General features: G+C 39.7%; 1 protein-coding gene and 1 long non-coding RNA gene across 3 annotated transcripts in view; one reads left to right on the forward strand and one right to left on the reverse strand.

Annotated features, from left to right (window-relative positions):
- sirt1 (sirtuin 1) overlaps positions 1-23968 on the reverse strand; it is a 44263-nt gene extending 20295 nt beyond the window's left edge. The window contains exons 1-6 of one of the 2 annotated variants that reach the window (XM_059947339.1): positions 23769-23968; positions 21399-21438; positions 16768-17466; positions 13158-13295; positions 12184-12425; positions 2714-2866 (exon numbers count right to left, since the gene is read on the reverse strand). In XM_059947339.1, coding sequence (XP_059803322.1) covers positions 2714-2866; positions 12184-12425; positions 13158-13295; positions 16768-17014 — 780 coding nt within the window. In that variant the 5' untranslated portion in view covers positions 17015-17466; positions 21399-21438; positions 23769-23968. Of the gene's footprint in view, positions 1-2713; positions 2867-12183; positions 12426-13151; positions 13296-16767; positions 17467-21398; positions 21439-23768 lie in introns of both variants that reach the window. The other variant, XM_059947338.1, reaches the window with a different exon arrangement.
- Positions 17353-19644, forward strand: LOC132379453 (uncharacterized). The gene is made up of 3 exons (XR_009507422.1): positions 17353-17486; positions 18341-18441; positions 19007-19644. It is a non-coding gene; the product is annotated as an uncharacterized LOC132379453 (long non-coding RNA).
- Positions 23969-23995: the final 27 nt, after the last annotated feature.

A 23995-nucleotide genomic window follows, 5' to 3' on the forward strand; every position in this document is an offset into this window, starting at 1 on the left:
ACCATATTGGCTGCATTGTATACCATCTCCAACACACACTGATTCACGGTGACTCAGCCATTTGGATTCAGAACTGGGTTGCCCATTGGAGAATGAGGGTAGTGGGCGATAGATCTTATTCAGGCTTTGGAGGTCTGTGACAATCAGGGTTCAACAGGATTCCTAACAGAGAAATCTATTGTTTATGATACATATGATTGGCTTGGATAAAAACAGGGATGGGCGAGCTAATCAACTTACAAATGACACCATGACAGTGGCATCGTGGATAGTGTAGAACAGTGCCAAAGGATACAGTGGGATACAAACCAGATGCAGGCATGGGTCGATAAATGGCAGATGGAGTTTCATCCAGGCAAGTGGGAGTGCTGTACTTTAGAAGATCAAATGCAAAAAGTACACAGATAATGGTATGACCTATAACAGCACTTGCATAGAGTAATCCATGTCCACACTTCCCTAAAATCGGCCACATAGGTTGAAAGGGTGGTAAAGACATATAGCATGCTTGCCCTTATTAACTGAGGCAACGAATTCAAGAGTGAGGAAGCTACGTCGCATCTTTTAAAAATTCAGCATAGGCCACATCTGGAGTATTGCATTCATTTTTGGCATAGGTTATTAGGGGGAGGTTGGACAAACTAGGGTTGTTTTCTCAGGTGTAGCAGCGGCTGAGTGCAACCTGATAGAGGTTTATAAAATTGTGAGAGGTGTACATGAAGAACTTTCTCCCCAAGGTCGAAATGTCTAATATTAAAAGGCATGCATTTAAGGCAAGAGTGGGAAAGCTCAAAGGAGATATATAAGTTTTATTTTGAAACAGAGTAGAACGTATCTGAAATGCACTGTCAGCGGTGATGGTGAAGACACGGTGGTGGTTGGCATCCGTCTGTCTCGAAGGATAATGGGTGATGATCACCATCACAAGCCTGGGCGGAAGATATGGAGATCCTGAGATGCCCAGTCGTCACAATCCCCCTCTTGGCCTCACCAGTGTAGTCCAAAGGAAAGCTTATGAAGCAGTACATGTGGCACCAGCTGCGCTGCCAGAAGGATGTCCATTCTCCTTATGGGCTCCACTCCAGATTTGCCGTCTGGGTTTACTCCCGTAGCCTTCATCACTCTCGAAGTTGCCCACGAGGCAGTGGAGCTATTTACCCACAGTTGGGGATCTCGTTCAGAAGCACCAGGGTGGTGGGCTTGTGTGCTACATGTGCAGGGGCCAGACCTCCTGCCAGTCCTCTGTAGTTCAGCCCGAGTCCAAAAGGAGTTCAGTTTCCGTGTGTCACCAGCCAGGAGGCACTACATGAGGCTTGCTGTTGGAGAGGCTATGTACTGGTGAGGAGAGACTTACACGTTCGGCTTTTTGCAAGACTGCCAGCCAGCAGTGGAAGCTGAAAGTGAGAATGACAAGCACTACCCACTATACACTAGGTGCATTGCAACAACCATTTTGGTGAAGACATATAGTAGAGACATTTAAGAGGCTCTTATATGCAGAGAATGGATGGATATAGGCCATGTGCAGTCAGTATGGGATTAGTTTAATTAGGCATTACTAGCTTAGCACACTGAGGGCTGAAGGGCCTAACTTTGCACTGTTCTATTCTATAAAGTTATCTGTTTAGGTGATACAGCAAGTACCTCCCAAAGGTCTATCGCTACGAAGGGCAAAGACAACAGTCAAGCTGGAACACCACTGAAGGTTCCCTTCCAAGACTAACACAATCCCAATGTGGAAATATAACAACTTTCCTCAATCCTGGGACTCCCTTCCCTTCTCTAGAAGAACCAATGTGGTTCAAGAAAATGGGTCACCACCATCTTTTCCTGAACACGTGGGGATGAGCAATGAATGCTGGTGTTGCCAATGATGCCCACGTTCTGAAAAATGAATAAAAGAGGAAGGATACTCCACCCAGGGGAAATGAGAAGATAGAAATAGAAAAACTGAAGACAGAAAGCCATGAACAGATAGATAAAGGTGTCATTTAGAGCTTGGGGAGGAATGGGTGGGCAAGAATGCCATAAACAGTAACAGACAGGTAATTTTGGAAATGAAACAGCAAGCAAGCACGGGGAAAGATCACAAAAAGGACTCAATGCATATACTGTAACTCTCTCCAAATCATTTGACAGTGAGAGCCAACAACTAGATCACTTCAAAACAGAATAAAGTGGTGTGTCAGCTTCAAGACAAAGGGAGGTTTAATTATTTTTATTAATATTAGGAAAAATATTAGCGAAGACAGCTAATCCAGTTGGATTGATTGAGATGAGATATAATAGAGTTGAATATTCCATCATTCTCCATGGGCATATTGATAAGTCGTAGAGTGTGCAGCTGAGCATCCCAGCATGGTGGGAAACAGTATTTGAGAAAGGCTGAAGTCAACGATAGCAAAAATTGAAATCAGAATGGAACAGTGTCACTGAAATGATTGGAGGTGCACATAAGGTGAATGGAACAGTTAATAGCACTGATGGAAATGAAAAAATGAGGGAGACCACGCTCCCCCCTCAAGAAGTACAATTACCACTCATTCATGTTTATAAATCCTATCAGATATTTACATTTACACTGATTAAGTGTAATTAGAAAATAACTGCATTTTAAGCATTATTTGCTCAGTTTCAACTTTTCGCTTAGCTCTGCCTCTCACTTTAAATGATATCAAGTTTCTAGAAAGTTCAGAATCATTAAGATATTTACCTTTGCAAACTTAAAAAATGGTCTAGGGTCTTTTCTGAAGTATTCAATGTCAAACATGGCGTGAGGATCTGGAAGGTCTGGAAAGTCTACTGCCAATCTAGCATAAATTCCATCTCTTGATCTGAAGTCTGGTATTCCACATGAAACAGAAACCTAGAAAAGTGCATTAAGCCCAATTTATTGACCAACTGCAGGTAAAAGCTAGGTTCATTTTATTCCCCCTCCCCCAATAACCCAGAGTTTCTGTTATTATTCAGAATTCAGCATCAGGTTTATTATCACCGGCATGCGTCATGAAATTTGTCAACTTAGCAGCAGCAGTTCAATGCAATACATAATATAGAAAAAATAAAATAATACTAATAAATAAGTAAATCAATTACAGTATACGCATATTGAATAATTAAAAATCTGGCAAAAAACAGAAATAATATATATTTAAGAAAGTGAGGTAGCGTTCACGGATTCAATGTCCATTTAGGAATCGGATGGCAGAGCGGAAGAAACTGTTCCTGAATCGCTGAGTGTATGCCTTCAGGCTTCTGTACCTCTATCTGATACCAGTGAGAAAAGGGCATACCCTGGGTGCTCTCCACAGTACATCTATAGAAGTTTTTGAGTGTATTTGTTGACATAACAAATCTCTTCAAACTCCTAATGAAATATAGTTACAGTCTTGCCTTCTTTATAACTGCATCAATATGTTGGGACCAGGTTAGGTCCTTCCTTTTCTTTTTAAATCTTTTTATTAGTTTTAAACAAACATAAATGAAACATGAATACAAAATGTTTGAGAGTACATAATTAATAGTTTAAATAGACATTCAGATATGTAATAATAAAAGTATATAACCTCTCAAACTTAGAACATTGATGAACAAAGAAGTAAAAAGAGAAAAAAAAGAAAAACCCCAAAAAAACAGAAAAAAAAACAAAAAAAAACACTAACCAACATGGGCCACTAAATAATATTAAGTACATATACAGTAGTGCCAATAACTCCGAACCTCCATCCAATTAATTAAGGATAATATAAGTAAGGTTTAGGAAAAGACAATTCAACTCATGTGAAAATGTTGAATAAAAGGTCTCCAAGTTTCTTCAAATTTAACTGAAGGATCAAAAACCACACTTATAATTTTTTTCTAAACTCAAACAAGAAATAGTTTGAGAGAACCACTGAAATATAGTTGGAGGATTAATTTCTTTCCAATTCAATAAAAAAGATCTTCTAGCCATTAATGTAACACATGCAATCATTCGTTGAGATGAAGCAGATAAACGATTATTATCCGTCATTGGTAAACCGAAAATTGCAGTAAGAGGATGCAGTTGAAAATTAGTATTTAAAACTTTTGAAATAATATTGAAAATATCTTTCCGATAATTTTGTAAACAAGGATAAGACCAAAACATATGAGTCAATGAAGCAACATCAGAATGACATCTATCGCAGGTTGAGTTAAGATGAGAATAAAATCGAGCCAGTTTATCCTTAGACATATGAGCTCTATGTACAACCTTAAATTGTATTAGGGCATGTGTAGCACAAATAGAGGACGAATTTACCAATAATAAAAATTTTTCCCATTGCTCAGCAGATATAGAACAATGCAACTCTTCTTGCCATTCCTTCTTAATTTTTTCTGATACATCTAACTGTAAATTCATAATCATCTTATAAATGATGGCTACTAAACCCTTTTGATAAGGATTAAGGGCTAAAATTCTATCTGTAATGTCCAATGGACATTCTTTCGAAAAAGACTAACTCATTATACAAAAAATTTCTAACTTGCAAATATCTAAAAAAAATGGGTTTTAGGTAAATTATATTTATTAGATAGCTGTTCAAAGGACATTATGTTATCATCCAGAAACAGATCACGAAAACATGTTATACCTTTTGTTTTCCATAAAAGAAAAGCTTGATCCATAGATAAAGGCCGAAAAAAATAATTACATATTATAGGACATGATAAAATAAATTTATTCAAACCAAAAAATTCACGAAATTGAAACCAAATTCGTAATGTATATCTGACTATAGGATTAGTTATCTGTTTATTCAATTTGAATAAAGAAAAAGGAAGTGAAGATCCTAAGATTGAAATCAATGAAAAATCTTGCACAGATTTACATTCCAAATTTACCCATTGTGGGCAAGTCGCTATAGTCCATTCTTGTGTCCAGAATATTAAATACCGTATATTAACTGCCCAATAGTAAAATCTTAAATTTGGTAAAGCCAAGCCGCCCTCCTTCTTAGGCTTCTGTAAATATTTTTTACCCAATCTAGGATTTTTGTTCTGCCACAAGTAAGAAGATATTTTAGAGTCAATAGTATCAAAAAAAGCTTTAGGAATAAAAATTGGTAATGCTTGAAATAAATATAAGAATTTAGGTAGTATCATCATCTTAATAGCATTAACTCTACCAACCAATGACAAAGATAGTGGAGACCACCTAATAGCAAGTTGTTTAATTTGATCAATTAAAGGTAAAAAGTTAACCTTAAATAAATCTTTATGTTTTTTAGTAATTTTAATACCTAGGTAAGTAAAATAATCTGTAACAATTTTATATGGTAAATGTTTATAAATTGGAACTTGCATATTTAATGGAAATAGTTCACTCTTGTTAAAATTCAATTTATAACCAGAAAAATTACTAAATTGAGCAAGCAAAGACGAAATAGCAGGGATAGATCTTTCAGGGTCAGATATATATAATAATAAATCATCAGCATATAATGATACTTTATACGTCCTCTCCCCACGGGTAATACCCAGAATATTAGGTGATTCATGAATAGCTATAGCCAACGGTTCTAAAGCAATGTCAAATAGTAAAGGACTTAAAGGGCAACCTTGCCTTATACCACAAAATAGTTGAAAAAAAGGGGATCTTTGATTATTGGTAAAATTTGAAGCTAAAGGTTTATGGTATATTAATTTAATCCATGATATAAATTTTGGACTAAAATTAAATTGTTGCATTGTAGTAAATAAATATGGCCACTCAACTCTGTCAAATGCTTTTTCAGCATCTAAAGAAATAACACATTCTGGTATTTTAGATGAAGAAGTATAAATAATATTAATTAATTTTCTAATGTTAAAAGATGAATAGCGATTTTTAATAAATCCAGTCTGACCTTCAGAAATAATTCGAGGTAATATATTTTCTAATCTAAAAGCCAAAATTTTACTGAAAATCTTAAAATCCATGTTTAATAAGGATATAGGCCGATAGGATGCACATTCAGTAGGGTCCTTAACTTTTTTAAGAATTAAAGAAATAGAAGCTTCATAAAAAGATTGTGGTAATTTACCTACAGTTAATGCATCTTTAAAAATTTTACAAAGCCAAGGTGAAAGTATAGAAGAAAAAGATTTAAAAAATTCTACAGGAAAACCATCTGGACCAGAAGCTTTACCAGAATTCATTAAAAAAATAGCCTTTTCTATTTCAGACTCTGTAATAGGTGTATCTAAAATTACGTTATCCTCAACAGTTACTTTTGGAATATTCAATTTCCTTAAAAATTCATTTATTATAGAAGAGTCCTTAGTGAATTCTGATTGATATAAGGAGTTATAAAAATCTTGAAAGGCTCTATTTATCTCTTTGTGGTCAATCATCAGAGTACCATCTTGTTTATGAATTCTAGTACTCTGTCGTTTATCCGAAACAATTTTCAATTGATTAGCCAACAATTTACCAGACTTATCTCCATGCATATAGAATTGAGTTTTTGATTTAATTAACTGACTTTCAATCGAAGAGGATAATAATAAACTATGTTCCATTTGAAGTTCCACTCTTTCTTTATAAAGTTCTTTACTAGGGGTCATTGAATAAATCTTATCAATTGCTTTGATTTTATCAACTAATGTTAGTATTTTAGAAATAACTCATTTCCTAACTCCAGCAGAGTATGAAATAATCTGTCCACGAATATATGCTTTAAAAGTATCCCACAAAATTCCACTAGAAATCTCTGCTGTAAAATTTGTTGAGAAAAATAAATCAATTTGTTGTTTAATAAAGTTAACAAAGTCTAAATCCTGCAATAAAACAGGATTAAACCTCCAAAATTTAGCATTAATATATGAATCCGTTATTTTAATAGATAACTTCAGAGGTGCATGATCAGATATGGTAATACAATCATATTTACAATCAGTAACATCTGTAAGTAAATGGTGATCAATGAAAAAGTAATCAATTCTTGAGTAATTATGATAAACATGGGAAAAGTATGAAAACTTTGTCATTAGGGTTAGAATATAAAATTAGTATTATATATATATAAAACAAAAGGGTTAAAAAAAATTAAATTGATAAAACTCATAAATAAATACTACTAAATTAGTATTTTAAATGAGAGTTTAAAACTCTCAAAGTCATCAAAACGGATATGACGTTCCAAGCACTGGAGTCTGTCGGGAAGAAGAAACGCCATTTCATTATTATTTTTTAAAAAATCTTAATATTTAAATGTTAAAAATATAAAAAAGCTTATACAAACTTAAAAAAAAGAACCCTCATCAGTTATTTTCAAGGTTAATAGATTAATAAAATATAAAAAAAATAATAAAATCAGAATAAACCAAAAAAAAGAGAACTTTTACAATATATAAAAAATACATGTCAGCCATACCTAAAAAAACCCCCATCATTTTGTAAGAGATCGAAATTTATAGACTAATTATTAATTAGTCAATCCGATAGAGTGCCATTGTTCCAGAAAACTTTGAGCGTCCGCTGGAGATTTAAACAGCCGAACAGTTCCGTCTCCAGAAGTAACTCTCAGATGTACTGGAAATAACAGCGCTTGCTTGTAGCCTTCCTGGTGAAATTTCGACATAACCGATCTAAAAGCCATTCTTGCCCTTAAAACTTCAGGGCTATAATCTTCCAAAATACGAAATTTAAATTCTTGAAAAATAATCATACCCTTTTTCCGAGCGGCTCGAATCAGTCGCTCTTTGATATGAGGGTAAAGGATCCGGAGAATTACATGCCGTGGTTTATCTGAATCAGAATGATAGCGAGATGGATGAATGATAGCACGATGGATTATTGGAGGAGAGTCCAGAACTTCTGAACCGAAGACATCCATTAGAAGTTTAGAAAAGACAACGGTAAGATCACCGCTCTCAAATTTTTCCGGAATCCCAATTAGCCGAAGATTTTGTCTTCGAGAGCGATTTTCAAGATCAGTAATTTTAGATTTATAACGATCCATCTGTTGAGAAGTTGAAGCTTCCTCTTGTTGCAAAGTTTCGATAATATGATCTTTCTTGCGAGCGGCTTCTTCAAGTACCAAGATACTTGCTTGTTGTTTTCATAGTTCCAGTGAAAGTGTTTTAAGTTCTCCTTCGAATGATTTTAAACGCTTATCAAACGCAAAAAGCTGTTCGGTAATTTTTCTCTCCAGACCCGCAAATTTATCTTCTATAAGCTTTACAATAGTCTCTATTGGTTCTTTCGTCTGTTTCGATTCTTTTGCTTTAGACATTTCAATGAGTTGAAAATAGATCGAGTAGTTAAAAAGAAAAATTCTGTATGTTTAAACCCCTTTAGAATAAGTATAAAAAGATCATTTAAAGGGTGTTTGTAGGTTAAAAAGATGTAAAAGGTTTGGAGCAAAGCCGAACGCGGTTTACTCCATAAGCACCATCTTGAGACCTCTAGGTCCTGAGATCTTGACACCCAGGAACTTGAAACTGCTCACTTTCTTCACTTCTGATCCCTCTAAGAGGATTGGTATGTGTTCCTTCGTCTTACCCTTCCTGATGTCCACAATCAACTCTTTTGTCTTACTGATGTTGAGTGCAAGGTTGTTGCTACAGCACCACTCCACTAGTTGGCATATCTCGCTCCTGTATGCCCTCTCATCTCCACCTGAGATTCTACCAACAATGGTTGTATCTTCAGCAAATTTACAGATGATGTTCGAGCTATGCCTAGCCACACAGTTATGGATATAGAGTAGAGCAGAGCTGTGGACTAGACACACACGCCTGAGGTGCACCAGTGTTGATTGTCAGCGAGGAGATGCTATCATTTTAATCTGCAGATTATTATATAATTATTATATAATTAAGTGATCTCCACTGTAGATTTAAAAATTTTAAAATTTAAATATTTAAAACTACAGCACAAACACAGGCCATTTGGCTCATCTAGTCTGTGCCAAATCATTTAAACTGCCTAGTCCCGTTGACCTATGCCCACACCACCCTTCCATCCATGCACATATCCAAACCTCTCTTGAACGTTGAAATAGAAATCACATTTACCACTTGCACTGGCAACTCATTTCACACTCATACCATACTGAGTGAAATTTCCCTTAAACATTTCAACTTTCACACTTAACCCATGACTTTAGCTGTAGTCTCACCCAACCTCAGAGGAGAAAAGCCTGCTTGTAGTCACCCTATCTATATCCCTCAATTTTGTATACCTTTATCAAATTTCCCTTCAATATTCTGTGAGTAAAGTTCTAAGCTATTCAATCTTCCTTATAACAATTCCTCCAGATCTTGCAACATCCTTGTAAATTTTCTTTTCTCTTTCAATCTTACATCTTTCCTATAGGTAAGTGACCAAACCTGCATGCACCTTATACAACTTCAACGTAACATCCCAACTCCTGTATTCAGTACTTTGATCTATGAAGGCCAAAGTGCCAAAAGCTCTTTGATCAACCCTATTTACCAGTGACGTCACTTTCAATGAATTATGGACCTGTATTCCCAGATCCCTTTGTTCTACCACACTCCTCATGTCAATTTTTTCAGCTCATTTTTCCAGCTGGTCCAAATCCTGCTGCAAGCTTTGATAGTCTTCCTCACTGTCCATTACACCCCCAGTCTTGGTGTCATCTGCAAATTTGCTAATCCAGACAAACAACAATGGACACAGCACTCCACCAACCACAGGCCTCCGGTCAGAAAGGCAACAATCTACAACCACTCCTTGGCTTTTCCTGCAAAGCCAATGTCTAATCCAATTTACTACCTCATCTTGAATGCCAAGTGACTGAACATTCTTGACCAATTTCCCATGTGGGACCTTGTCAAATGCCTTGCTGGAGTCTACATAGACAACATCCATTGCCTTGCCTTCACCAACTTCCCTGGAAACATCCTCAAAAAAAAACTTCTATAGGATTGGTTAGATATGACCTACTGTACACAAAGCCATTCTGACTATCCCTAATCAATCCCTGTCTATCCAAATACCCATGTATCCAGTCTCAGAAAACTAAGATATAGCAGGTGAATATGGCCATTTGGCCCATCTACTCTGATCCACCATTTCATCATGGCTAATCCATTTTTCCTTTCAGCCCCAATCTCCTGCCTTCCCCCCACTGTATCCATTCATGCCCTGACCAATCAAGAATCTATCAACCTCTGCCTCAAATAAACATAAGAACTTGGCTTCCACAGCTACCTGTGGCAATGAATTCCACAGATTCACCACACTCTGGCTAAAGAAATTCCTTCTTATCTCCGTTCTAAAAGGATGCTCTTCTATTTTGATGCTGAGTCCTCTGGTTTCTTAGAATACTTTCAAATAACAATACTGTTGTCAGGCTCACTGGCCTGTAATTCTCTGGTTTATTCTTAGAGGATTTCTTAAACAGCGGAACAACATTAGCTATCCTCCAATCCTCCGGTACCTCACTTGTCACTAAGGATGATTTAAGTATCTCTGCTACAGCTCCAGCAATTTTTGCAATTGCCTCCTACATAGTCCAAAGGAACACCTTGTCAGGCCCTGGGGATATGTTCAGCCTGATTTGCCACAAGACAACAAACTCGTCCTCCTCTGTAAACTGTATAGGGTCTATAACCTTGCTTGCTGCTGCTTTACCTCACTTCTATACACTCTGTGTCTATTTCCCAAGTAAATACAGGTGCAAAAAAAATCCATGTAAGATCTCTCCTATCTCTTTTGGCTCCATGCATAGATTACCATTCTGACCTTCCAGAAGACCAATTTTGTCCCTTGCAATCTTTTTGCTCTTAATATATCTGCAAAAGCCCTTTAAGATTTTCCTTTACCTTGTCTGCTAGAGCAACCTCATGCCTTCTTTTCGCCCTCCTGATTTCCTGAGGTGTTCTCTTGCATTTCTTATACTACTCAAGTACCTCATTTGTTCCTACTTGTCTAAGCCTGTTATGCACTTTTCTCCTTAACTGAAGCTCCCTAAATCTGTTATTCTTGCCTTTGATTCTGATAAGCACATGCTTTGTACTCTTTGTGCTCTTAAAATTTCACTTTTGAAGGCCTCCCACTTACCATGTACAGCTTTGAAACACTGTCCCAATCCATGTTTGCCAGATCCTTTCTTATAGCATTAAAATTGGACTTTCTCCAATTTAGAATCTCAACCTGAGGACCAGACCTGTCTTCTTCCGTAATTACCTTGAAACCAATGGCATTATGATCACTAGATGCAAAGTGTTCCCGTCACCTGCCCTGTCTCGTTCCTTAATACGCACTCTCTTAGCCTGACAACTTGTGAATGTGGAACTGAGCCACAAACTATGCAAAATCTCCTGCAATGCCCATTGCTAGAGGAACCCTGTGCTGTTGCACACCTTAGCGAATTCAACAATAAGGCGCAAAAATGTGTCCAGTTCTGGCTGGGCCACGTATAGACTGTCCGTGGACACGAAAAGCAGAAGACTCTCTCATTGAACTTCTATGTACTGTATTCACACCAACTTTTAAGTTAAGATTTTATGAAAGTAAAATGGAACTCACCATTAAAATTAAGTCATCCAAGCCAAGTTTCTGACTATCAAAAAAGGCAAGGAGATGGTATCTTAACTGAACTGGCATGTGGTAGTGACATTAAAGATGTGGCTAAGTCCCACAATCTACATACAGTGCAAAAGTGCAAGGCTAGCAAGAAGATAAATGTGTTGCTATGTGTAACAGCATCCTTAACTTCAGTAGGTTGGCCTTCTGTGTGTTTCTTGTTGCTTCTATCACTTAATGGGTGAATTATGAAGCAAAATTCACTGCAGCAACTGAAGCAATTTGCTTTAGTTCCTTCTTAGAAAAACAATGGCATCAGTTGCTTTGTCTATTTCAGAAACACCTCTAATTACAGTGTAGTGCTAAACCATCAGAAATTGAGTTTAGACTGTACACTGATTTCACATTGAGACTTGGGGAACTCATTCACCCTCATTTTGGGTTAGATTCCAATGCAAAATCCAGAATAATGCTGAAACTATCAGATCCTTCCCAGTCATCAGTATAATACTAATAGAATGGCAAATAAAAGAATTGGCTGAATAACAAAAAATTGGAAACTCACAAACATAAAACAAATCCAATCTGATTAACTGAAGGAAAATCTGATTTTTACAGTCATTGTTTATAAATGTTTACATTTTTAATAGGATTATTGAATGCTATTCTTTAACACATACCCCAGCTCCAGTGAGGACCATGATTTTCTTGCTCTCTTTCAAGATTCTCACCACGTCCTCCAAGGTGTTAATATCTTTTCGCTTCTTCCTCTTCGGCGGCTCTGACAAAATGTTGAGAACAATCTGCCAGAGTGTCATGTCATCCAGATCTGGTGGTGGACTGTTCCCTCGTAACAGATCTTTCAAGATGGACCGTGGGTCTGTACCCAGCATAAGATGTTGCTGGACAAAACTATATGGACCTGGATGAAAATGTAGAAGAGGGTAAGTTACAAGGTAAAGTTCTTGAATATGAGTGCTTTCCAATCAGTTCACAACAGATATCCCATTTAAGAATTATCCCTCGACTCTTTTTAGAAATGTAAACTTACAAGTATGTTAAGATTTATCTAAGACTTACTGTTAAGTAGCTCACACCCCCCCCACCCACCATTAACATTTACATGGCAAATAAGGATTATGAAATCAGTCTCAGGAGGAAATCAGTGATTTTACAAAGGAAGAGGTTTACAATGAAGAGGTATACAAGTATACAAGTATTATCACTGACAATAATTTGTTGTTACCACAGTACAAGGAGTTGGGAATAACATACTTATCAGGATGGAGAACTGGTTATTAGACAGAAGGCATGTGAAAGTGGATCTTTTCCAAGTAGCAAGGCTTTGACTAAAGGGGAACCAAATATTCTTCTACATCTCCTGATAGCTTCACAGAATAAATGAGGATTCAGTTTTTCACATGACTGCATATGTTATGTTGTGGAGGAAAATCTTACAAGTTCAATTACAAAGAAAATGAGCAATGCGGTTTTAAGATGTATAAACAAATTTACAAGATTATCAAGGTGTGCAGGAAATCAAAATAGCAAGATTACAAGCAGTATATTTTTCTAGGAAACAATTAAATCATAATTATAAAACATTGAACATCAACAAGCAAAAATAATAATCTAATTACATATTAACCTGTACCTATCCGAGCATGAGGGGTCCAATCACTTGAGCTAGCGTGAGATGTTTTGTCATCTTCGTCACTTTCCCAAGAACGAATCCCATTTGGAATGATTTCCTCAGGAGCAGCATTAACTGCATGTCCCACAGATAAGCCATCTGAAATTTAAAAACATAACTATTACAAAACAATTTTCTGGGTGATAACAAATAATGAGAGAAATTTATCATCTCTTCTCAGCATCCACTCAATGGCAGGAGAATAAACCTTCAACTCATGTCTCAGGATTCCCAAGATGGTGCTGGTGAGACAGGGTGACAGTGTGGGCAGCTAACAAAACTACTAACAAGTCTACTAAATATACTTTTTCTGGACTATGATCATCACTGTAATCTGCAGCCTGTAATTTCCCTTTAGGTGTGCTTTTGAACCACCCGTAGGACCTGGCCTTTTTGCAGTCTTCTGAAGGATTTGGTGAACTAGACTCTCAAGAATGCAGCTAAGGCCACAGAGCCATTGCTGTAGCAGACTTGAAAATGGAGCCAGATTGAAAATTCGGGCCGGATTGATGTAGTGGAGCCGGGCGCACGAGAGCAAGAAATGAACTGATATTTACCTGATTTAAGTGCCGAGCCAGATCAAAAAGGTAAAGGCAGCAAGGCCAAGGGTAGAGGATGAACCAGTGTTCAGCTCACTACTCCATGCGGCTTTACTCACCTCAGTGCTGAACTGGCCCTGTGTCTGCGGACTCACTTTCAGCAACACTGCAGTTCATGTTCTTGGTATCGTTTACTCTTTATAATGATTTTTTTTCACACATTGGGTGTTTGACTTTGTGGTGTGGGGTTTTTAGTGAATTCTATTGTGTTCCTTTGTTTTGTGGTTGCTTGCAAGATTAATCTCAAGGTTAAATATGGTATACATACTTTGATAATAAATGTACTTTAAACTAGAGTGTATCAAGAATTTCTCTCCAATTTTGAAAAATGAGGACTCCTGTTGGAACCATTCAGCTGATTCCTACTGACTCTACCACTAATGGGAATTCCCACAGGATCACACATGGCCAGGCACCACCAATTAAATCTCAGTGATTGATTTCCCTGGCAGCCAAGAACATTGGCACAACAGCAACAAGTGCTCAGTGCTGCCAGAGAAACCAAGATGTCAAACCTAGATTGGTTGTCTCTCATTATAATCACAATTAACAGGAATAACACACACAAAATGCTGCAGGAACTCAAAAGGCCAAGCAGCATCAAAGGGAAGATGTTTCAGGACTAACAACAGGACAGGCTCTCTTCTTGTTACTACCATCAGGTAGGAGGTACAGGAGCCTTAGGCCCCACAGCACCAGATTCATTTCAACCACAAGGCTCCTGAACTGGCGTGGGTAAATTCATTCACCTTGACATTCAACTGATTCCACAACCTACTGACTCACTTTCAAGGACTCTACAATTTAAGTTTTCGGTATTATTTATTTTTTATTATTTATCTCATTTGTCTTTTTCACATTGAATGAAAAATGAAAGGAGAGGAAAAATAGTTGATACTTTGACAGGAAATCTATGTTCCAGTATTCAAAGTATTTTTTAAAATTCTGCTATTTACCCAAGTTATACGAAAGGTGATGACTTGTATTTATTTTACAAAGATTTTCTCCAGCAATTCTTTCCACAATGTAGTCATTTCTGTAATGTAGGAATTGCCGTATCTATTTTGCAAGGTGCCAAAACTGAACAGGTAAGTTGCTTTTCAATGCTGCGGACTAAGGATAGATGTTAACCAGAATTCTGCCAGTACTATCCACACTTGGGCTTTTTGCCATGGAATGTACATCTACAAGTGGCTTAGCTTTCAGTGTGAATGATGGAAGCAGCCCCACAAGCTATCAGCTCAGATTTTGCATGTTTTCGAGCTAGGACTTAAATCCCAAACCTCTGATAAAAGAATCACATTGCCCTAGTCTCACAGATTTTTATATCTTAATTAAAGTGAAATGAAACTAAATAGGCTTCTAATTAATTTTGGTTCTCAGATTGCCAACTATATCTTGGAAAATATATTTCACTTCAGCACATGCCAAATGCCCTGTTGAAAATAAACAACCCGTGCAGGTCTTTATTACAAAGAACCAGCAAATTGGCCAGTGGGTTCGTGACAACTCACTGTAGCAGATTTCCTAAGTCCCATGACTTTCCTGACACCATACAAAGCATTTCTCTTACATGCCAATCAACTGCCTATTAAATTGCAATTCTAACTAACTGCTACATTACCCTCTAAAAGTACATTTCCCTCTAAAGCTGGCGCCCTTTCCTCTCTACCTGCTGAGAAATCTCTCCACATGCAAGGATCTGGCGTGGGCCATGGATGTGACAGCTTGCCCAATCCTCTACTCTTTCATTGACGAGAAGGGACAAATTTCAAGATCTAGTTTAATGAAAGCAATTTTTAATTCACAAATACACATTTAAAGCTTATTGATCACGTTGCTTTTTAAAATATAACTTCTTCTGTACATATGCAAATACCCTCCACATCCTTAGCCACTCCCAAATATCCCCACCACCAATTACCCAATCCCCAAAACTACACCCAAACACATATCTTGACCTACACAGCCCCCTCAACCACTAGACATGTGGCTTACCCACCACCTACTGACCTGCTACCTCCCCAACACACAACACCCAACCTCCAACCACTACCCTGCCCACCCACACCAAACTCCACACCCCACCCTCTGGCTAAAACTGCCACCCCTCCACACCAACAGACCCCTCCCCAACTCCAACCCACCCACCTATCAACCCTGACTGGAATCACCCACACCCACTTCATTCCACTCAGCACTTCTCTCTACACACCGTGACACACTCTCCCTTCTCACCCCTCTCCAAACCAAACTTCCTTACCAGTCCATGCACCCTCCTCTCCTTTACCCTGCAACTCATGTCCTCCACCCATATGAGTACTAATCCCCTCCCCCACATCCCCTACCTCAGCCATCAAACAGTCCCCAAATGTCACCACTTCCCCCACCTTACAACTTTCTGACGTTCTAAAATGCCCTACATTCCACTATTTGCTCACCCCCTCCCATATTCCCACTCATCCATTCCACACCCATCTCTTCCTCCACCTTCCCCTCATTTCCCAATACTGCACTCTTCCCTCTCCAGCATGTTCCCCCTATTCCCCATTCCCACTATGACCGATCCCCTCCCTTCCCCTATTCTACTTCCCCTCCCACCCCTCTCCCATTCCACCTTCCCTCCACTCCCCGTTCCACTGCCCCTCCTTCCCCTCCCCGTTCCACCCTCCCTCCCACCATTACACCTCCCCTTCCGCCTTTTCCACCTCCCCTTCTCCCCCTCTCCTCCCTTCCTTTCCCCTACTCCACCTCCCCTCCCCCATTCCACCTTCCTTCCAGTATCTTCCTGAATTCCACATCCCTTCCATCCGTGCCCCTATTCCACCTCAATTCTCACTCTTCTCTCCAACCCCCTCCATCCGTTTCCCCTATTCATCCAACCCCCTCCCCTCCCTATTTTCTACCTCCTTCCCTACTCCTCCCTTACCCCGCCTCTCCTCCTCCCTTCCCATCTCTCGTCATAGCGCTACCTCCGACTGCCGGCGCCGTCTCGTTCTCCGGGCCCCCGACCCGGGGCTCATTGTCTCCCGGCGCCAACCCTGCGGCCTGGCGCTCAGCGTCGGCCGCTCTCCGCCGCCGCCCTTCCTCCAGCGTCTCCTCAGCGCTGGCGACCACCCCTGCGTCCTCGCTATCCAGGCGCAACCGTTTGACGATGCGGCCGCAGCCAAGCTCCTTGTTGTCGACGGCACAATCCCGAATTCCGCCCGTCTCCGCCATCTTCACAGAGAGTTAAATGGAGTCACGTGACCTCGCCGGCCGGGGTCGGAGTTCAACCGGGCAGAACAACAACATGAGCGGCAGCACCAACACCTCGAAGCGGCTTCAAGCGTCCACTGAAGCAGAATTAACATCCCCTTACCTCACCACTGGATGAAAACAGGAGCAACGGCTTTTCATTACGTCTTCACCTTCGTAGTTAGTCCTCCAGAGCAAAAATGACTTGCTTCCTCTTCCGATTAGTGCTCTGACCAGCCCATGGTAGAAATGTGATTCCTTCACAAATGGGGAAAGAGGTGGCAGGTGGCGGTATGGTTTTCTTTACGTACTTTATGCGTGGGTTCCACAGACCTGAGCCTTTCTTCCCTGCTTTCCTTGGGGTCCCCAGAGAGTATGTCTGCCTGCGACCAACGTCTGTCCTGTTTTGCAGCTTTGCAGCATCCTTGGTAAATCTGAAACAGATGCCAAAGAGGTAAAAAGTATGTAGGGGCAGGGTATCTCACCCAAACTTGCTGTGCTCAATCTCAGCATCCTCCTGAAATAGCAAGCATAGCTGCAGAAGTCTGCACTCGTTATGCGTCCGGGTCATTAAAATCATTCTGATATAAACATGTCTGTAAGTCAGTAAAATGTGACCCAATTTCAATTTCGTACATGCTAAGCAAGTATCGTGTGATGGGTCATGTTACTATGTGCTTCCTGCATGCTTAATATTTGACATTCTGGCTTACCCTGACAGGGATTGTCAAGCCCAATTTCCCCTCCTGCTCAATATTCAGATAACTCATACTAATAGCTTTCAACACAGAATCAGTTATGAAAGTGTTACTGAACCATTGCTAGGTTTAAATGCATCTAGGCTCCTAGGTCAGCTATAGACCTAGAGTGATGTGCATCTATTGGGGTGAATGTAAAATGCAAAGTGCAGTTCCTTTGCCTACATATGGTATCCTATAGTGGGAAAGTATGAACTAGGAATTCCAAAATATCTTAAGATTTACATCTAAATGTTTATTGCCACAGAATGTATCTATGGAGAGTTTCATGTTTTTGTGTACGGATAGCCAAGTAAATCTAAGGGGTGAGTATGTACATGTATATACAGAGAAAAATAAATGTATATATTCTGGCAGAAGGACCTGTCGTATTGTGACCACAGGAAAAAGGAGGAGGAGGAGGAATATGTGTCGTAGAGGCAAGGAGTCTACATTAGGAGTTAGATGGCTTGGGAGAGTGTGCAAAGAACTGGCAAATATAATCCAGTGTAGTGAAGGGGGACTTATGAAGGATCTTGACTTGAAGCATTGACTGTGTTTCCTTCCATAGATGCTGCCTGATCCACCGATTTCTTCAGCCTTTTGTGTGTGTTGCTACAGATTTCTAGCATCTTCTGAATCTCTTGTATCTGGTGTTCCATGGCTGGGCAGGTTGGTGAAGGACTTGAGTTTCTACACGTTTAATGTTAGGGCCATCAACAAAGGGTCATTGAGGACCTTCTCAAGATAACTTGTGCTGGTTCGATCTGGAGTCTGCATTGCATAGTAGAGGATCACAATAACAGAGCATTGCATGAGTCCAGTCAGCTCTGAGATTAGATCTATTAGTGAGATTTGCAACTTGCAAGTAATCAGAGCCATGGATGGCAACGACTAAACTTGAGAATGGCTTATGATTGTCCCTTCATAATCCATATCCCTCTCTGTTGACAACATTTTATGAGGTAAAGGGTGGTTATATAAAGTGACTGATGCTGTTCCCTGCAATTGTCTTCTTCACGCAGTAAAGAGAGTGTCCTACATACCTCCTAAATGCATTACAACCCCAGAGAAGCTCTGGAAGTGCTGGACGGAGGATTCTCATGAAGTTCTTCCCTCCAATAATTGCAGCATTTAGTCCTGTGATTCCTATGGCATGCTGTTCTCTTTCCCACAGTGCAAGGCTATGATTTAATTTTTTATGATAATCTGTGTCTCAATCATCATCCTTTCTAAGTTTACAGAAAATGCCAGGTGTAGGATGCATTTAATGCCATTCATACCAAAAACCCAATGTTGGTTGAGATGATCTTTGAATCACATCCTCCAATAGATGATCCCTACTGCTTCACTGAAGATGCTGAGCTCTCAATTGATGGTGAGTAAATAAATACACTCAAAAACTTCTGTAGATATACCATGGAGAGCATTCTGACAGGCTGCATTACTGCCTGGTATTTGGGGGGGGGCTACTGTACAGGACCAAAAGAAGCTGAAGAGACCTGTAAATTTAGTTGGCTCCATCTTGGGTACTAGCCTACAAAGTACCCAGGATATCTTCAAGTGTCTCAGAAAGGCAGTGTCCATTATTAAAGACCTTCAGCACCCAGGGCATGCCCTTTTCTCACTGTTACCATCAGGTAGGAGGTACAGAAGCCTGAAGGCACACACTCAGCGATTCAGGAACAGCTTCTTCCCCTCTGCTATCCGATTCCTAAATAGACATTGAATCCTTGAACACTACCTCACTTTTTAAATATATATTTCTGTTTTTTGCATGATTTTAATCTATTCAATATACATATAACATAATTGAGTTATTTATTATTTTCTATTTTATGTATTGCATTGAACTGCTGCTGCCAAGTTAACAAATTTCACAACACATGCCAGTGATAATAAACCTGATTCTGATTATACTGATAGTAACAAATAATTGATATTTTGCTTAGAAATGTAATGTTTTAAATCAAGCTCCTAAAGTCATACTTCATACAGTATAATTTACCTCTTGATGTTGTCATGTTCAGCCATGATTGAATGGTGCAGCAATCTCGATGGGCCAAACGACCTAAATCTGTTCCTATGTCTTATGGACTTATGTTGTTGGGAGATCCTCAAATTTACTGACTGATTCCATGATACAAAGTTTTTAAACAAGCAAGCATTTATCACTTTCAACAACACCTCTTTAAATATTTCTGGCCAGTGATGAGGTGCCATTATTAATCTACATTTAGAAAAGCCGGGATTGATCAGCACAGATTTGTCAGAAGGAAATATGTTCAACTGAGTTTTTTGAAGCAGTATATTGATGATAATGAAGAGTGGTTAATGTGCTTTATATGTGGTTAATGTGCCCTTTAGTAAGGCCTTTCACAACGTCCCTCATGGAAGCCTGGTTCAAGGTATTAGAGCCAATGGGATCCAAGGCAAATTGGATCAAAAATGGGCCTGTCAATAGGAGACAGAGATTGATGGGTGAGGGTGGCTATTGGAAATGGAAGCTTGTGTCTAGTTATATACAACATGGATAGGACCCTGGACCTGCACTACTCAGTGTGATCATTAAATCTGCTGATGGCATGGAAAATTGCTGTTCCCTGCTAGGGAAAGTAACAGAAGGAATTTAATTCCGGTAATTGGAATGATGCACTTTATAAGGAACAGCGATGGCAGGGTTGGGAGTGGGGGTAGGAATCTAGCTAGGGCATGAAGTTTGAATGATAGAGCTCCAGGGAATATTGAGGAACAAAAGACCTTGGTGTGCAAGTTTAAGAATCCCTGAAGGTGGCAGCACAGGTGGATAGGGTGGTGAAGTAGGCCACTGGGATTGCTTGCCTGATTTTAGGAGCGTCCGAGATGATCAGAGTAGGAAGGTCTTGGTTCAACTTTATAAAATTAGCATGGGCACTGCTGGAATATTATGTGCCATACCAGTTACCATTCCATAGGAAGGACATCATTGCACTGAAGAGAGTGCAGTGGAGATTCACCAAGAAATTGCTTAGATGAAAAATTTAAATTTGCAAGGAATGGAGAAAGTTGCAGTGGGACACAATAGAGGTGTACAAAATTATTAAGAGTGAGGATAGAGAAAGTGATAGGGGCAAATACCTCACAACATTTAAGCGGATTTTGGATGAGCCCATGAACTAGCAAACTAGCAAAGCATAGAGGGTAATGCTGATAAATGGGATTAGTACAGATATGTACTTGATGGTCTCTTTCTGTGTTGTATGTCTCTAGGGCTAATATATATTTATACACCAAAAAGCCACATATAGAGAATACTAGGTCAATACTAGATGAACAAAGACTTGGTCAAAGGAGTATTTTAAAAGGAGAGAAGTTGGTAAGCTTTGGGTAAGATTTTCAGAGCTTAGAGCCTTGACAAATGAAAGCTAACTTTAACTTTCTAGGAACTGGTCGTAAAACTATTCATTCAATTTCTGCAAAGCTCTGAAATTTATGAATTGAAATCTTTGCACGAGTAATGCAATAGGCAAAGCATAAATTGTTTATGTTTATCACTGACTGCTACCCATGCCAGTTTAGTGGTGTAGGTCATTTGTTGTTACTGCAAAGCAATGTTTATGGGTATAATGGTTGTGTTCAGGTTAACTTACCGAATCACTCGGCCAGAGGTTGTGCTGACAGTCCAGATACCTGCATTCAAATGACAAGAGTGGAATTTAAATTATGTTATTATTTATTATTAAATGCCCTCTGAAATGGGCACATGGTAGTGTAGCAGTTAGTGCAACACTATGATAGGGGCATTGGAAGTTTGGAGATCAATCCAGGCGTCTACACTAAGGAGTCTCTGTATGTCCTCCCTGTGGAATGTGGGGGTTTTCAATAAAAATGGCCAAACAAACCACACAGTTCATGGGCAATAAATACTGGTGACTGTTTCCATTAACAGCAACATCTCAAAAATGTTAAATAAATATTAAGTAATACACAAAAAAATGCTGGAGGAACTCAGCAGGCCAGGCATCATCAATGGAAAATAGTAAACAGTCAATGTTTTGGACCAAGACCCTTCTTCAGAACTAGATGATGTCAGAGTAAGAAGATGAGGGGAGGGGAGGAAGAAGTACAAGATAGTAGGTGATGGGTGAAACTGGGAGAAGGGGAAGGGTAAAGTAAAGAGCTAGGAAGTTAATTGGTAAAACAGATAAAGGGCTGGAGAAGGGAGAATCTGATAGGAGACGGTAGAAGACCATAGAAGAAAGGGAAGGGGGAGGAGCACCAGAGGGAGGTGATGGGCAGGTAAGGAGAACAGGAAATGGGAATGGTGAAGGGTGATGGGGGGGGGTGTTATTACCAGACATTCGAGAAATCGACGTTCATGCCTTCTGGTTGGAGGCTAACCAGATGGATTATAAGCTGTTGCTCCTCCAACCTCAGTGCGGCCTCTTTGCGGCATGGAATGACATGTTGGAATGGGAAGTAGAATTAAAATGGACAGCTATTGGAAGATCCCGCTTTTTCTGGAGGAGGCCACACCAGGAGCACAGGATACAGTAGATGACCTCAACAGACTCACAGGTGAAATGTCGCCTCACCTGGAAGGACTGTTTGGGCCCTTAATGGTAGAGAGGGAGGAGGTATAGGGGCAGGTGTGGCACTTATTCTGCTTGCAAGGGTAAGTACCAGAAGGGGTATCAGCGGGCTTGTAAACAGAGACACCTCTGATTCTTTTTCTTCTAACTCCAACAAACTCCCTCAAAGTTGTTCTTCCTTGAATGACTCTACCATTTGTCCCCTTGTGGTTGCAAGTTCAACATTCTAACCATTCGCAGTAGAAAACAAAATGAAGGGGGTTAATTTCGAACGTTCACAGAAAATAACTGTCAATTCCAGAAAACAAACTATTCAAAAAAAGGATAAAAATTCATGGAATAAAATCTGACTCCTGGACAGATATTATTCCTGGCCTGTAAATTCATAGCCTAATTACTGTATTACAGTCGGGTGTGAGTCAGAATTAACTTTTATCTTAACTTCCCCCCCCCCCCACCGGTGGAACCTATCACACACCGTTATCGATTTTTAAAAATGTTTTTCAAATACCTTTCTTCTTGGTGAACGTAAAGTATGGCATGATAATTCACGGCAATGGGAATTATGATCTTGAATTTTACCATACCGGGCTAAAAGTATAAATTAGACCAGAGTGTGCCAAGTCATAATGTCATTTATAGACGCATATACACAAAGTAAAATTGGATAGGTATGTGGACCGGAAAGGAATGGAGGGTTATGGGTTGAGTGCGGGTCAGTGGGACTAGGTGAGTGTAAGCGTTCGGCACGGACTAGAAGGGCCGAGATGGCCTGCTTCCGTGCTGTAATTGTTATATGGTTATGTCTATGTTACGTGCAGCCGGAATTATATGGACAATGTGGGTACAGGACCGCTGGTCTAATTTTTTTTCCCCAAGGCTGGTTCTTTTCTGTAGAAAAACGATGCAAGAAATGTTGAGTACTACATACAAAATGTTGGAGGAACTCTGCAAGTATGGAAATGAATAAACAGTCGGCATTTCGGTCCAAGACTCTTCCTCAGGACTGGAAAGGGTGGGTGGGGGGGGGGGGGGGAGACAAGCTGGAAGGTGATAGGTGAAGTCGGGTGAAGCAAATGTTCGTGTTCACGGGCATAAACAGAATAGAAACTGAAACATAAGGGAGACAAAGAAACAGGTATATCGCATATGTGCACTAAGAATGAATAAATAAGAAGGGATACAGACAAATGCATAAACACGCTGCTGTGAAAATAGCACGGAGTGATTTCAGACAAATTTCTTCGTTCCTGAAATCAGAGGAGATCGTACGGGACGGTCCAGTTCCTGATCCCAAGCATGTCTGTTTTTCAAATCCCTTCATGGCTTCGCCCGTCCGCGAAACCTTATCCAGCCCCACGATGCCCCGAGATGCCTTCTCTTCCAATGCCTGCCTCTTGTACCTTTTATCCCCACAAGGAGACCTACCTCTCAGATCAAATGCTTCACTACCCGACCGAAACATACATCTTAAATTTTGGCGAGGTGCATCCGTTAAGTTTCCGGGAACATTTCACCCCGTTTGAAATCGCGCTCCCTTCAAGTTGGAGTCCAGCGTTTTCCTTCCTTGAGTCATTCAGCATACCGAGACTTGTCTCGGTTCCATACTGCCCGCAGCCCCTCACGTCCGGGTGCGAGGTGTTTAACATTGCTCG

Source organism: Hypanus sabinus, chromosome 22, assembly GCF_030144855.1.
Source record: "Hypanus sabinus isolate sHypSab1 chromosome 22, sHypSab1.hap1, whole genome shotgun sequence".
NCBI lineage: Eukaryota > Metazoa > Chordata > Chondrichthyes > Myliobatiformes > Dasyatidae > Hypanus > Hypanus sabinus.